This window comes from Pteropus vampyrus, unplaced genomic scaffold (genome assembly GCF_000151845.1).
Source record: "Pteropus vampyrus isolate Shadow unplaced genomic scaffold, Pvam_2.0 Scaffold526, whole genome shotgun sequence".
NCBI lineage: Eukaryota > Metazoa > Chordata > Mammalia > Chiroptera > Pteropodidae > Pteropus > Pteropus vampyrus.
In genome coordinates, this window is record NW_011889307.1 from 948,330 (window position 1) to 962,978 (window position 14,649).

A 14,649-nucleotide genomic window follows, 5' to 3' on the forward strand; every position below is an offset into this window, starting at 1 on the left:
GTATACTTGAATTTGGAAAATAGAGTAGGGTAGAGATAACCTCGTGAAAACATGCACTAGCGTTAATGTAAATTAAGAATATCCAAATATAGAGGACAACCTGGTGAGGCCAGAGGGGAGAGGGATTAGGGGGCTGGGAGAATGGGGTGAAGGGTTAAGTACAAATTAGTAGTTGATAGAGGGTCGCTGGGATGGGTGATGCAGTTAGCATTAATGTAATGGCTAGGTGGAGAGCCAGAGGAGAGAAAGAGCAGACGAGTAGATTGTTTCATGAACTATAAATGTCTAACTAAGGTACTGTATACTTGAAACTAATAAAGAAAATACTTGTGATATACAAGTTGCAATTTCAGTCTTAAAAGCAATAATTGGAGTTTCATTTGTTCAATTTGCTACCTTTAAACAGGCAAAATTTATTAGCTTAATTCTGGTTAACATCAAAGTGACAGTGTATTTAATGTCATTTTTTAGCAAGGGGCATGTATAGTCCCAAGCACTTGTTAGTATAGTTTAGCAGTGCATGACCCAAGTTGACTTAGAAAATGAACTCTCACTGCTATTTTACCTTCCTCGCCTTCCTAGCAACTACAGGCAATGTTTGATTAAAGTTATTTAAATGGTGGAATTTTAGTGTTTCTAAGTCGTTGCAAAGAATAGATTGAGTGAAGGAAGTAGTAATAGGAGAGATGTTAGTGCTAGTGATAAGTGATTGTCAGTCAGAATATAATGTTCAGGAAGGGCAGTGAGAGGTCACCTGGGATTAAGAAATGGCAAGTGCAAGGCCCTCTCAACGTTGATCTTCTTGTGACTACCACTTTTCTTCAGTTTAAAATTTTGTGTCTGGGAATTGAAGACGACAGGGTGATTCTCTTACCTTTTCACTGTACCAAGTTTCCAACCACCGCTACCTTTGTTTTGTATAAATGGCAGTGGGCTATTTTTCTTTTTTTTTAACTCTGATATTCTAATCATGGCCTTTAGCTGATAGGCTTTCATTATGTTTTATTTCAAAATTTATACATCTGAACGACTGCCCTTTTTAAAAAAAATTAATGCTGCACACATATTTAGAATGAATATACAAATATTTCTTGTATTTTTAAACCAAACATTGATATCTTAATCATCTAGCTTTGCCCCAAAAGGAGCAAATAATACATGTCTTACTTTGCTGGTTCTTATACTGTTTCCTTTTTTTTTTTTTTTTAATTATATATACTATTTGGAGGAACAGAGTAGCTTATTTAAGAAAATATCCCAAGAGTCCCATCTAGGTACATGAACAAATTTAGAAATTTTATGTGAACATACTCCACATATATATCACCTTCAAAGAATTTGATTATGGGCCATTTTCAGGACAAAATGTAACTTTCGCTCTGAAGAGTACTCTCATTTTGTCCTGTTATTTTTTGTCATGTAAAATTCATTCCAACACAAGAGTGCAGGTAAAAGGAAAGGTGAAGAGCACCAAGATGCTTAACAGCTCAAATGAGAAAGTTCTGTACTGAGATGGTTTCCTAATGAGGCAGCTGATCAACCTTTAAAGAGAACTGCTGTGTAGGTTAATATTTGAGAGGATTAGAATTCATTAATTTCAGAAAATAAAATGATGACAAGTTATGATTAACAAAAATATAATGATATTATCTTTAAGAGTAATACATTGGTAAATCATGGTAAATTCTTGTAATTAGGAATTGAGATCCTTAAACCTTCTTCCTGTGTGCTATACTGCATGACCATGTTCTCATTACATTAACTATGGGAAGAGATTTTCAGAAATAATTTGGGGGGGGGCAGTGGAAAATTATCCAATAAAGATTTACAATACTTAGTTGTTTAGTCCCTAAAATAAAGATGGCATGTGTTTTAAGATTTAGACAATTTGGAGAAATTTAAAACATAGTGGATATATGTAAACATGGCAGTGCTTTTTCTCTAATACATACAATTTTTTGATAAATTTAGAATTTATCTTCTTTTTCTATAAAAATTCTAGTAATGTTTTAAAGGTACTATAATGCCCATTATTAAGTCATTGGATATTACCATGTCCCAAATTACAAATGAAATACAATTTTAAAATTTTGCTTCTCTTTATGTATCTATCAAACAGAATTTCCTAAAACTTAATTAAAATTTTTTTGTCTTTTTTTTTTTTTAATAAGAAAGAATCAAGAAAGCATCTACTTGTAGGTAATTCTGAGAGTATTTGGCTATGTCTAGGACATTTACTTCTTAGTCACCACCTCATTTGATGAGAAGGCATTATAAATTAGAAGAATGCTCACTTAACAGTTTTGGCATTTTTATCTTCAACATTAAATATTTGTTCACAGATTTTGCAGTATTTTTGAACAATTCACGTAAGTCAATGGGTGGTAACTTACGAGCTAACTGGAAGATGGGTTAAAAATACTTTATAAAGTACTAACTTTTATTAAACATTGTTTTGCTACAATTTTAAGTGGAATTCTAGTACGTTAATGTTGGTTTGTCTGTACTAGATATTTAATTTGAGATGATGCTTTCATTTGGACCACTCTAAAATATATATGCAGAACTAAATTTAATTAATCTGTTGTTTTATCAAATTACTTCCTTTAAAAAATAACTAGCATTTTAAACCATGAATATAAACAATTCTTATTGTAGCAAAACTCTCTCTTAATAAGCAGCTGATCTTTTAGAATAAAGACTAACTTTAGGTGCTGGTTTCACAAACACTATGATGGTATAAGCATTTCTGTCCAAAAAGATTTGAGTTTTGTATGATAATACAAATAACAGCTTTACTAGGATACCACCCAGTAGAAAGAGGAGATTATTCTATTACTTTTATAGCTTCTTATGATGCACATTTTTTTTTTTTTTGATAATTTAAAAGCTCTGAGTCATCTTAATGTATAGTAAATTTCTTCTAGAATCAGTGAAACAACGATTTGGACATAGAGCAGGTCCTAAAATAATTTTGTTTAATGTCATTTCGTTATAACATTGATGAAATGCCATGGAAACTTAACTCTTATTGATATCAGTTAGCCTATGGTAAAATTGGTTTCATTATATGTCATTTCGCTTAAAGTCACTGAACCTTTTAACATTAAGTAAGGACTTACTGTAATGTCATATTTATTTGCCAGCTGGTTGGACCTGATTTTTTTTTTTTTTAAGCGCATCTAGTAATTTATAGGGCTGCGTTTTGAAACTTATTTCACACTTTTGAAGATAGCATGATTGTATGTGAAAGAAACAATTGTTTAATAGAAGATTAGTTATAAGCTTTTAACATCTGTATCTTTGTAGTTTTCCAGATGGATATGTGTTTCCAGGCTTCCCTAATATAATTTTAGTTCTCGCATTAGTAGAAAAAGCTATCAAAGAGTTTATGTTGGGTGTCTTAATTTTACCCAATATATTAAGTTACAGGAGACTATTAATTTAAAGAAAAGAGTGGGTTAGTTTCATGGGTGGCGATCAGTACCCTAGTAAGTTTCTTAACAATTGGACATTGAATTCTAATTCACTGCTTGAGAGAGAGGGAAAGGTTTTTAATATTTTATCATTTTAAAATTTCTTAGTTTTGAGTTAGTCTGTTTTCTGCGAAGTAGGTAATTTTTAAAATTTAAAATGGAAACACTGAACTGTAAGTAGTTTTGGGGGAACAGGAACAAAAGAGTACATAAGCTCAGCTCTGTTAACATGCTAAAGGTGATTTGGCTTTTTAGTCACTAACAAAACTGGGCCTCTGTTTCATTCTTTCCTAGGCATATGTAGCTTTGCTAACTGCTTTTGGCTTTCTCTGGTTTACACAGAAATAAATTCAGCCTCCATAAAGCTTTTGCTATTGGTATAAAAAGTGGAATAAGAGTATTTTCATCCTTTCAGTATTTGGAAATTCTTACAAAAGCCATGTGACTGTTCTTGACTTATACATATTATATATTTTTTCACTGACATACTTAGCTTTTCAGTGAGATTTCTTAACAGCTGTAAGTGGTTGGTCCACTTTGAAAGTTGTAAGTATAAAGTGTATTAAACAGATCTACCAAAATTGTGCTGCTAAAGATATAAAATCATTGTCCCAGAGAAATGTATATATTTGCAGATAAAACAAAAATCCATCTGTTTAGTAATGAAAATTGAGCAAGGGAAAAAAAGATTAATATGAGGACAATGCCCAGAACTATCAGAAAAGCAAAGAATTTTCTTCTACTAGCAATAAGAACCAAATATTATGTACTTTTCACTTATTTCAGTGGATTTTATTCCAAGAAAAATCTGATTTCAGAGTAAGTAAATATCTCTGAGGGAAAGTTCATGCTTGCTGTTAGTTTTTTGTTGTTATCATGAACTAGTTTAAATATTATTATTAGTAAAGTATTTGTATTATCTTGGCTATTTTAAATCCCAAAGTTGACACAAGGGAAAACTTTTATGTCTTCAACTTTTTTGAGGAAATTGTGATTAAATTGATAAATATATGTAATCCTTCAGATTGAGAAATTACTATTTGTTTTATAAATAGTCCCATAAAAGTTATTCTTCAGCCGTCATTTGAACTCTCTGGAGGACGAATATAAATGTAGTGAGTAATACCAGTTTGCTTTCCTGCCATGTGAGTTTGTTTTAGGTTACTGATATAGTCATTTGTAAGAATCTGGTAGGGATTGGTTATTGTTATCGTGGCTGACGTGTTGGGGTGTGTGCAGGCTGTGTGTGTGTGTGTGTGTGTGTGTGTGTGTGTTTGCTTCCAATGCAAGGAACATTTTAAGGAAAGAAAATTCTAAGAAATCACACCGTGAATTGTAGTCATTTATAGGCAATTAATATTTACATTTTGTTTTAAATTTACTTTTAGGAACCCCTCTTATTCCTTTTTTTTTTAATATTTGTGGTGCATTTTAGGATTAAAATCTGTTTTTGTTATCCCTTGGGCTGCTGGTGTAACTCTCCTTGTTCTGTGTAATAGCTCAGCAGAACCCAGCTGCTCAGCTTCCTGCCAGGCAGCAGGAGATCATAATGAACCGAAAGCAACGCTTCTTCCGCATCCCGTTCATCCGCCCTGCTGACCAGTACAAAGACCCACAGAACAAGAAAAAAGGCTGGTGGTACGCCCATTTTGATGGACCATGGATTGCCCGGCAAATGGAACTGCATCCTGACAAGCCACCCATCCTTCTTGTGGCTGGTGTGTATGATTCACATGAAAAAATTTTAGAAAGCAAAAAAGGATTATAAACTCTCTGAATGAAACAGACTAACATATAATATAATACTTCATTAAATTTTAGGGTCGAGGGATGGAGTTTTGCAGTTAAATCACATTTTCAGTTAATTGGGGATTAACTTATTCAAAATGTGAAATCGCTTGGGTTAATTAGGTCCTTATAGAGCACATAGAAACTTCTGTCTGTGCCCTAAGAACCTTTTTGTTGGTGTTGAGTCAGTTAATTTATAATGGTTTAAGGAAATGTAGCTTTTTTATTAACCCTCATAATTTATTTGATCAGCTGTAGTGTTAATACATTTTGAAAGGGTCCTTAGTAGAAGACAAATTTAAGTTTCTGATAACTTTATTAAACAGATTTCAATCTTAGAGGAAGAAAATAAAGTTTTAAAAGTTCTCGGATCTATGCGACTTGGTAGATATTTCAGAAATAAAGTTTATAATAAATGGTTCTGAAAGAGATATGGTAATTCTCTGATATCTCATCTATGCAGGTAAGGATGACATGGAGATGTGTGAGCTGAATCTGGAAGAGACAGGCCTGACTCGAAAGCGTGGTGCTGAGATTTTGCCAAGGCAGTTTGAAGAAATTTGGGAACGATGTGGAGGCATCCAGTACCTTCAGAATGCAATTGAGAGCAAACAGGCTAGGCCTACATATGCGACGGCTATGCTGCAGAATCTGTTAAAGTAAATGCTGCTCACTAACCTTACAGCTGGGAGCCCTTGCCATGGTACTAGGTAGGGTGTATGCCCCACAGGTGTAACCATTCCACAATCATGTTAGTATTACTTATACAAAATGAACAGATTTGATTAATCATGGCTTTTTGTTAATTTAAGGTTAATTATGGTAGTGATTTTGGGACTTAAAAGTTATTTTTCTGTATCTAGCTGTAACTGTTCAATCTCTCATTATTCTAATACTTGTTACACTTGGACAGATTCTGACATGTCTCATTCTTTGCCAGCTGACAACTTTAAGTCCATCATAATTTTTCTCTAGGAAAAGAAATTTTAAAAAAATTCAAAATATTTGATTTTTAAGGATGGCACAGTACAATATAACTGGAATAATGAAACCTTAGCTTAAATTTTCTTACAAAAATTAGGACACTTAAAAAGATCAAGGCACCAATGTTTTGATCTGAAAAGCTATGTACTTTCTTTACTCTTGTGGAAATTCATGGAAAATTCCATCAAAGGTGGAAATTTTTAATTTATCCCCCTCCATGCAGTGTGTCTTAGTTTGAGTAAAGCAATTTGCCTGAAGTTCTAGCATTCTAGAAAGAGCCTTAATTTAACTGATGTACTTTGTGATAAGGAAGGTACTCATAGTATCTTGCACAGATATGTTTTTCTTTTCTATCACATTATGTTATGAGAATATTTTTCTTATATTCCCTGGACAAATAAGGAAATTCAGATCATTTAAATGCTTAAAGGTTTTGCGATAACTTTTGGGTCGTTTAGAAAAAGAAATAGGTTTTAGGTGGCATTGTGGCTTAACTGGACTGAATTCAAATGTTCTTTCATCTTCATCTCAATTGCAATTTTTGTATCAGAATCTTTTCCAAGTTGTTTCATATGATTTAAGCTAGTGTTCTGCTTCAAAACATGCTTGTTTTAAAAAAAATTCCTAGTGTCTCTTTTGGCCTTTGAGATTTTGGTAACTGTAGAATTGTTTTATAAGCTTTGTAATTCAAAAGCCCTTGTACTTAGTAATTGCTTGTTTCATGTAATTGCTAATTTAAAAAGTTTGCCTTGTGTGCTGTTAGTTTTGATCAAATGTCAGCAGTTTCTAGCCTAATATTTATGACTTTCATATTAGAAATTTAGAGACAAAAATGCATCAAGGAGTTATGTTGACATAATCCTAAGGAGACTTATTTGTATTTTAGAATAAAATTAGAAAATAAAATTATTCTCTGTACTCTTTTTTTTTTCTAATTTTTAAAGACACTAACCTTTGAAATGAATTTTCATTGATTTTTTTCCCCCTAGAAAGAGTATCTCAGTTAGGAAAATAGTTCCTAGCTGATTAAGATTAGTGCTTGTGAGCCACAGACAACTGTTTTCAGAATTGCTTCTCATAATGTATGTCTTAATACAGAAATATTTATTTATTATGATACTGTGCAAATGATTGTCTTCTGTTAAAGAAATTAAATGGTCCTATCTGTGCTACTGAGAATGTGAAAATGATTATCTTTTCATAGGCTCACCAACCCTTGAGTCATTTGGTCTCCATGACTGGTGACAGAATGTCTGATTACTGAAAATAAATGACCTGTTCTCTCTCTTCGCATCACTCACATTTAATTGGTGTTTTTATTTGTATAGGGTAGTGAAAAAAATATTGTTTCTTAACTAGTAACAGGTAAAGCCCTTGAAGAAAATTCAGTAACCAAATAGTCCCTTTAGTACTGTTTTCAGAAACAGTTTTATGTATTTTCTAGATACATATAGGCACTAGATGGAAAACTAATCAAATAGCTTAAAAGTATTATAATGAGAGAACTTAATATTCTGAAGAAATTGTAAGAAATGTATCACAGAAAAGCGCTATTACATAGCTAGTAAAATTATAGTCTTAAGCCTTTTTTTTTTTTTTTTTTTTGCTAATTATGTCACACAGCTGTCCTAGAACTTATTTTAAAGTAGTCTCCTGAGTTAACTTTGACTACCAGGAGAACTGCCCCAATTCAGATAGACTTACAGTAACCTACATGCAGTAGATGCACATACACACAGAAGCCCCTTTGCTAGAGAAATTTAGAACCCTGTCAGCCTTTAATGGAAATAGCAAAATTAGTGTTCTAAAAGATGTTGATGTAGGTGCTTTACAATGATTCCAAACCCACAAGCACTAGGTAAAAATGGTAGGAATCAAAAGTAAATTCATATTTTAATCATTTTAATTGAGATTTAAAATTAGAAGTTTAAACCAGCTAATCTCTTAATGCTTGTCTCAGTACCAATTCCTTCTTTAGGGGATGCTTTGCAAAGGTAGACATACATAAACTATTAAAAATGAGAACAAAAAATACTTTCACATTCAGTTCAATTATAATTCCTTATTCCACTAACACTTTTGAGATATGTATTATGAGCTGTGGGTATGCACTGAAAGTTTCTGTAATACACATATGTCAAAAGAACAGTGTGTTTTACTGTAAAGTTGAGTAGGTGGCACCCTCTCAAAGAATTATATGAGGAAGAGATAATGCATGTAGGAGCACAAGCCCACACAAAAGACATTGAAGTATAACTCGAATTCTGCTTCCTATAAAGACTTCTTATAGGTCGTTCTTTTCAGTAACACAGTGAACCCTTTTATTTTGCAAGCAACCAAGAAGTCATCTGAAGTGGAAAATAGGGGGTATTTGCAGAAGCTTAGAGAACAGAAACTCACAGGGAAGAATAATGAGGCTTTATTGTTTGTAGAGCTTTATTAATTGGATTTTTTAAAAGATGTTTTTATTCACAGGTTATACTATGGTTCTCAGGGGATCCAAATACATAGATTTTTTTCTTTTTTTTTTTTTACCTAAATATCTTAAGAGTACTTGAATCAGTAGGATAAATATGTACTGAATGAATCAGTCAATTAATACAATGTTAGTGATAGACCTAGTTTCTTTTACAGAAGCGGTAATAGATCCAGAGAGGTCAAGTAATTTAGTTCTAGACCATAAAAGAAATATAAATGCCTTTGCTCCAATTGCGTGAAGCAAAAAGAATTAAAACAAGCAAACTTTTTTGAGTAGCCCCTGGAGGAGTTACAAAGGGCTGCTCATCTGTCATTTTACATCTTCAGAAGGTGTGACAGGTTTTCGTTGTTCATTATTACCAGAAATGAGAGGTATTGAGAATTTTTATCTCTCACAGAAGATAAATTAACGAGAGAAGATGGTAAAGGATACCTAAAAATGAGAATAAGGACAAGTTGGGGGAACAGTTGTAACAATAAGGAAAGAGAAGTGGTGGAAGAGAAAAGGGGTGTGCCCCTGAAGATGACACCCCACCCTCCCCAGTTGAAAAGCACTGATATATTAGGTGACAAAGCACTCCTAGATCCTCGCTAAATTTTAGAATGAATTGTATGTAACGTAAGAGCAGAACCTATGGTTATTAAAACTTGGATCAAAATAGATCTGGTATATAAATTCTTAGCACATAGAAATGGCACTGCCACTGTGGAGAGAGCAGCAATGAGCAGACATTCTGTGCTGAAGCATCCTGGAGGGGTCAGGTGGAGACAGTCTCAGGTAGAGTCTACCTGTGCCAGGACCAGATCTTTGAATATAAGTTTAATTCAAATAAATGTATTCTTCCTCCCCCATCACTGACTTAATATGTGAAGTAAGATTGATTGTCACACTTTGTAAAGAAGATTTTCAAGAGATAATCAGGGAAAAATACAGATCAAAAAGAGAATCTTTAATCCTAATTTGTACCTATGCAAAATCTCACCTTCAAACCTCAAATAGGTTTATTAATTGGCCATTTTCTTTTCACTTTTGTTCATCTAATTGCAAGTGTTACTTAATTTTTCTCATTTCCTTAAAAATGTATACCTGATACTTTCCTAAAATACTGATGTACTGGAAATAAAAATAAATGCTTTCTATGTAGAACTTCCTCTTGCATCTTGTGCTTTCAGTACGGTTACAGGGTGTTATAAATTTTAAGAAGTTGTTGTAAATGTTGCACTTGTTGCCTCCAGTAGAATAAGTCGGAGAAGCTGGGGAATCTGAAGCTTCATCCAGTCACTGGAGCTGGAAACCCTGTGCTAGGTGGCTGTAGGAAAAGGCAAGGAACTCAGGTAATTGAAACGTCCTTGAGCTTTGGCTCCAGGCTCCAAACTCCTGAGGGTTTTCCATCCACAGAATAAGCAGGACTGTATGTGAGCCGCAACTACTCATTTTCCCTAGATTAGAGAAAAACTAAATGTTGGCTGCCTTTTCCCAGGCCCTTACCAATCTGTGAGATGACACAGAATTTAAAAACTGGGACCCAAAGAAGAGTCCTTCACTCTAAGACTTCAAATACAGATGGTCTATTTCATACCTCTCGTCTGGAACCTACCATGATCCAGGTGCGTCATCTGAGAGTGCAGAGAAATGCGGGCTGTCTTACCTCAGCAGCTCTTCTTTGGCTGGTTGGAAAAGACCAATCTAAAAAGTGGGTGATCCAAAGAGTGAGAGACAGGTACTTCAAAAGAGACCTTCCCCACAGAAAATGGGGTGTTTACCTATTTCTCTTTCCCTTTAAAACTACCTTCTCTGTAGCAGTTAGAACACAACTGAAATGTAGAAGGTGGAGGGCATGTTACGAGAGGTGATGGTGTTAGGTTTTCGTTTTCTCTCTTGATGGAGTTTTTTTTCAAGTGCTTTTGGTCACCTTATCGTGCATCTAACAAGCATGTTTTCCTCTGGGAAGCTCCAGGGACATGGAAGTGAGTAGATACATCTCTTGCCACCATTCTTTCCTTGGTGGCACTTTGTCATCATATCACAATTTGAAGTTCTTGTCAAATATCATAGCTCCTCACTTTTGGGGAGGATTGGGGTGAAAATAGGGCTTAAATTTATACATTTGTGACACCAGTATGAATGAGTTTTTGAGGGTTTATAACCGGGGGGACTGTTACTTCCCCAAAAGATTGCCTCTATTATTTGGAAATGTTTTTGTTTTTGAGGTTTACTGCTAATATGTTAACGTCAGTGTTTAATATTTTGCTGTCTTTTGGCGGCATGTTTAAAATCATCAGAATCCATAAAGCAAATCCAGGGAATATCTACTAAAACACAGACCCATTATATTATAAATGGAGGAATATATTGTGCTTATATTTTATTGAAATTTAGGTTTTGCAGTAAATATATTTGATAGTAGAACATTCGAAAGGGATACAGAGGAATTTACTTTTCATTAAACAGCACATTAAAATCTGGCCAAACTGGACTGCCTCAATGCCAATCTACCTATGCATATACCAGAGTTAGTGTAAAGAGGTATTCAATGGAGTTATTACATTATAGGAAAACATAGTTTAGTTTTGGTGGAAACAGGAATTGGTCGTCGAAAAGTATAACTTCACTTTTTTCTCCCCAGTATAGTGTCTTCCTTTAAAATAGCTTTATAAAGTAATAAGTGAGATTTTCCACGGTATGTATATCTGAATCTCAGTTCCTCTTTCTTTTAAAGGAACAAATCAGAAATTATTGGCAACAAAACAATCTACTGTGTAAGCATTAATTTCTTAAAAGACTAATGTGCCTAAGAACAGAGAGAGAGAGAGAGAGAGAGAGAGAGAATGTGTGAGTGATATTAAAGTGTGGAGAATATATCCCCCTCCAGTGTTTACATAGTACATACATCCATGCATTTAGTGACCTGCATCTCCTTGCCTAAGTCAACTTTTATGTACATTCTAACATATGAAGAGCTTTGCTTTCCAATATATTGTTCAAAACACAGTAAGTTGCACTTGTAAATGATCTCTGAGCAATATTTTAAGGATAGCTGAAAACAAACCTGGTTTACTATTACTTAGATTATCACCCAGGAATAACTAAAATATGTTTCACTGATTGTATTTTGGTTTTGATAAAAAAACAAAATAACTTTTTTTTTTCCAGAATGTATCAGTCATCAAGTACACAATTATTCTCTTATTTGAAACATACTATGTCTGGTTCTCAATGTTGACTATATGCCTGGCTTCTGATGACCAGCAAATATGCCTGCCTATGTTTTCAGAATTTTGACAGAGTGAATACAGTTTTCCTTGAGAAAGCAAGCCATCTCTCTTGAGATAGATTCAATGATAATCTGTACATTTCCAGTTTTTAATTTCCTTCCCAATCTTGATGGTTAAATTCTTCATATCCTAGAGTCAGTAATTCAGATTTTTTTTTCCTGGTTACCTGGAAGAGAAATCGTTTCACAAGCTGAGGAAATGCCATTTAAGGTCAAATCAATAGTACATTCCAAAATTACCTCTGTTGGCAGATGAGAGAATATGCTTGCCATTTAGGATATCTTTTTTGAAAGGTTGAAGATGCCCCCCAAAATATTCCTAACTTTTTAATCTATTAGAAATGTATTCCATCTCTTCTTAAACCTATTTAGATTCTGAGGCTGAATGATCTTGAAGCAGAGGGCGCAAATAGTTTGTGAGTTAGGGTCACCATGTGTCCTTCCAACCATAGCAGACATCATCATTCCATGCTGCTGCTTCATTTGAATTGTGGTCCTTAAGTCTACCTGGTACTTCAGGATTTAGTTGGTGTTTGCTTCATCCTGGGCATTTTGTTAGTATCAGATCCTATGTCCCTTGTCATTTTACAGCTCAAGTCTAAACTTTTTCTGTCCAGTCTTTGTTTCAAATGAGCTCACATTACTCCCATTGTACACTTGTATACATAATATTAAGATTAGCATTTGGTGTGATTGCCTCAGTATCTTTCTTGATTATATACTGACTGTAAAAACTAGTTTTAAGTGCAAGCTCTGATGTGTTCGTTTCCATCTAACACTATAGATGTAAAGTAGAGTGGACACTGGCTGATTCTTTTTGCCATCAGAGACTAGATATAATTTTTGAAACTAGGTAAATTTAGGCTAAAAATTGTCCAAGATATTTTCCCAAGAGTCATTTTGAAAAAGCTTAATATAGGCTACATTTAACCTGGTTATAGATAAGTTATTTCCCATTGTCAAATAAAATTATAAAATAAGTTGAATGAATGGATGAGTATTTTAAAAGAGATAGGTAGGACTGGAAGGGACGTTTTTCTGAGGGTGAACTTTTAGGAGTTTTCGAAGTTACTCATTCACAAATTGTTTCTTCTACATATTTTTGCTTTAGCTGATTATTTGAAATCAAAAAAAGATATTTTCTAAGAATATACATAAAATGATTCAGTTCCAGGAATATAAATTATCATTATGAACACTTCAACCTTGTTGAAATGCATTTGATAAATCACATGTATATTTTTCTAAGAAAAGGTTACGAATGTTACAAAATACTTGGATTGTTTTTGTTATTGTATTTTTTTGTCTACACATTTCAATTATTACCAGTCTCCTGTCTCCACTCTTCGTACCAGGAAATGCCTCTTTTCTCCCCTTAAAATGCTAAATTAAAAAGCCTGGCAAATGAGGGGAAAATGCTTTTATCTCTATTTAAAACAAGATTCAGGCCCAGGAATGTTTTAAATTTCCTTCAAAATGCAATAATTAAAACCAACATATAAAAGTATGAGTTTACCTTTTTATTTTGCTGATGATGGAAGTTTTTAACAACAGTTTTGTATACTTGCTTTTTAGAGTAGTCTGGTGACCTACAAAAGAAAGCAAAACATGATATCCTCTTCCCTTGGCTTATCAGCATTAACAACAACTATAACTTTCTACTATTTTAGTTTTAAAATTATTACGACAAGTGAAAATGGATAGTGTATTTTTGCAGGTGCCTTTGTTAGAGCTGGAGGAAGTATGCTTTCTGTATCCCCCCTGAGTTTTGCCTTCCAGTTGGGTTACTGTTTCTTAGGCAGTGGTCTCATAAGGATTGAGCAAAGCTCGTGTGAAAGATGAGTGATAAGTTAATCTTGCGAGAAGCTGAGTTATTTTCCAAGTCAAGTTCTGAGTTGTGGTTATGAAAACAACTCTGTAATAACACTTTGTTCATGTGGCTTAAAAATAAAATGCATTTAAAATTTGACATATATAATTCCAGAGTTCTCTGTATACATATTACATAATTTCTGATGATAGGTATACACATTTTGCGCCTCGTTTTTTACATTATAAAATGGGTAATATTTGGGGAGTACTTTCCGACATATGCTTCTTTATCAGTAAACTGTTTTCTCCTAACATTCTGTCCATTATAATTTTAGGGAAAGGGTGAAGGTGGGTATCACTATAGGAAGAAGAGAAAATCTTATCTCGGTCCCAGTGCTTGATGAGAAGGCAGAGGGAAGACGAGAGAGGTGTGGTCCCAGGAGGTTGAGCAACAAGGTCCTTGTTCCTCCTACCACCAGCTAGGGCAATATTTTTGGTTCCTGCTTGTCCTAGTTGAGTAATTTGGAGCCTCTGAGAACACTGGGGGACAGGCAGATGCCTAGGGTCAGAACTAAGAGATCACAGGTGAGGGGAATACAGGAATACAAAATTTCCAATGGATCTGGTGAGGCAAGGAGAGTCTCTCCCCGCCTCTCCTGCTCCCAACCCCCAATGCATGCCGATATCACCTCGGAGAAGAGAAGGGAAGGGGAGAGGATCTACTAGCCTGACTGTATATTTCAAGAAAACTGAGTTGCCTAAAGTGATTGCTAAACTATTCATCAGATGAGGTTTTAAAAACTGGATTGGACTACATTAATCTTCAATCTCTCCCC

The 14,649-nt window shown here is 34.1% G+C and overlaps 2 protein-coding genes across 2 annotated transcripts in view; one reads left to right on the top strand and one right to left on the bottom strand.

Moving 5' to 3' along the window:
* The window catches only part of MYO6 (myosin VI), a 148,336-nt gene extending 140,792 nt beyond the window's left edge, over window positions 1–7,544 (top strand). Inside the window, exons 33-35 of the mRNA XM_023525103.1 lie at window positions 2,246–2,369; window positions 4,976–5,194; window positions 5,728–7,544. Of these exons, the coding sequence (XP_023380871.1) occupies window positions 2,246–2,369; window positions 4,976–5,194; window positions 5,728–5,927 (543 nt within the window). The 3' untranslated portion in view covers window positions 5,928–7,544. The remainder of the gene's footprint in view (window positions 1–2,245; window positions 2,370–4,975; window positions 5,195–5,727) is intronic.
* A 4,546-nt stretch (window positions 7,545–12,090) lies between these two features.
* Window positions 12,091–14,649, bottom strand: part of IMPG1 (interphotoreceptor matrix proteoglycan 1) — an 87,424-nt gene continuing 84,865 nt past the window's right edge. Inside the window, exons 14-15 of the mRNA XM_011383572.1 lie at window positions 13,518–13,590; window positions 12,091–12,168 (exon numbers count right to left, since the gene is read on the bottom strand). Of these exons, the coding sequence (XP_011381874.1) occupies window positions 12,091–12,168; window positions 13,518–13,590 (151 nt within the window). The remainder of the gene's footprint in view (window positions 12,169–13,517; window positions 13,591–14,649) is intronic.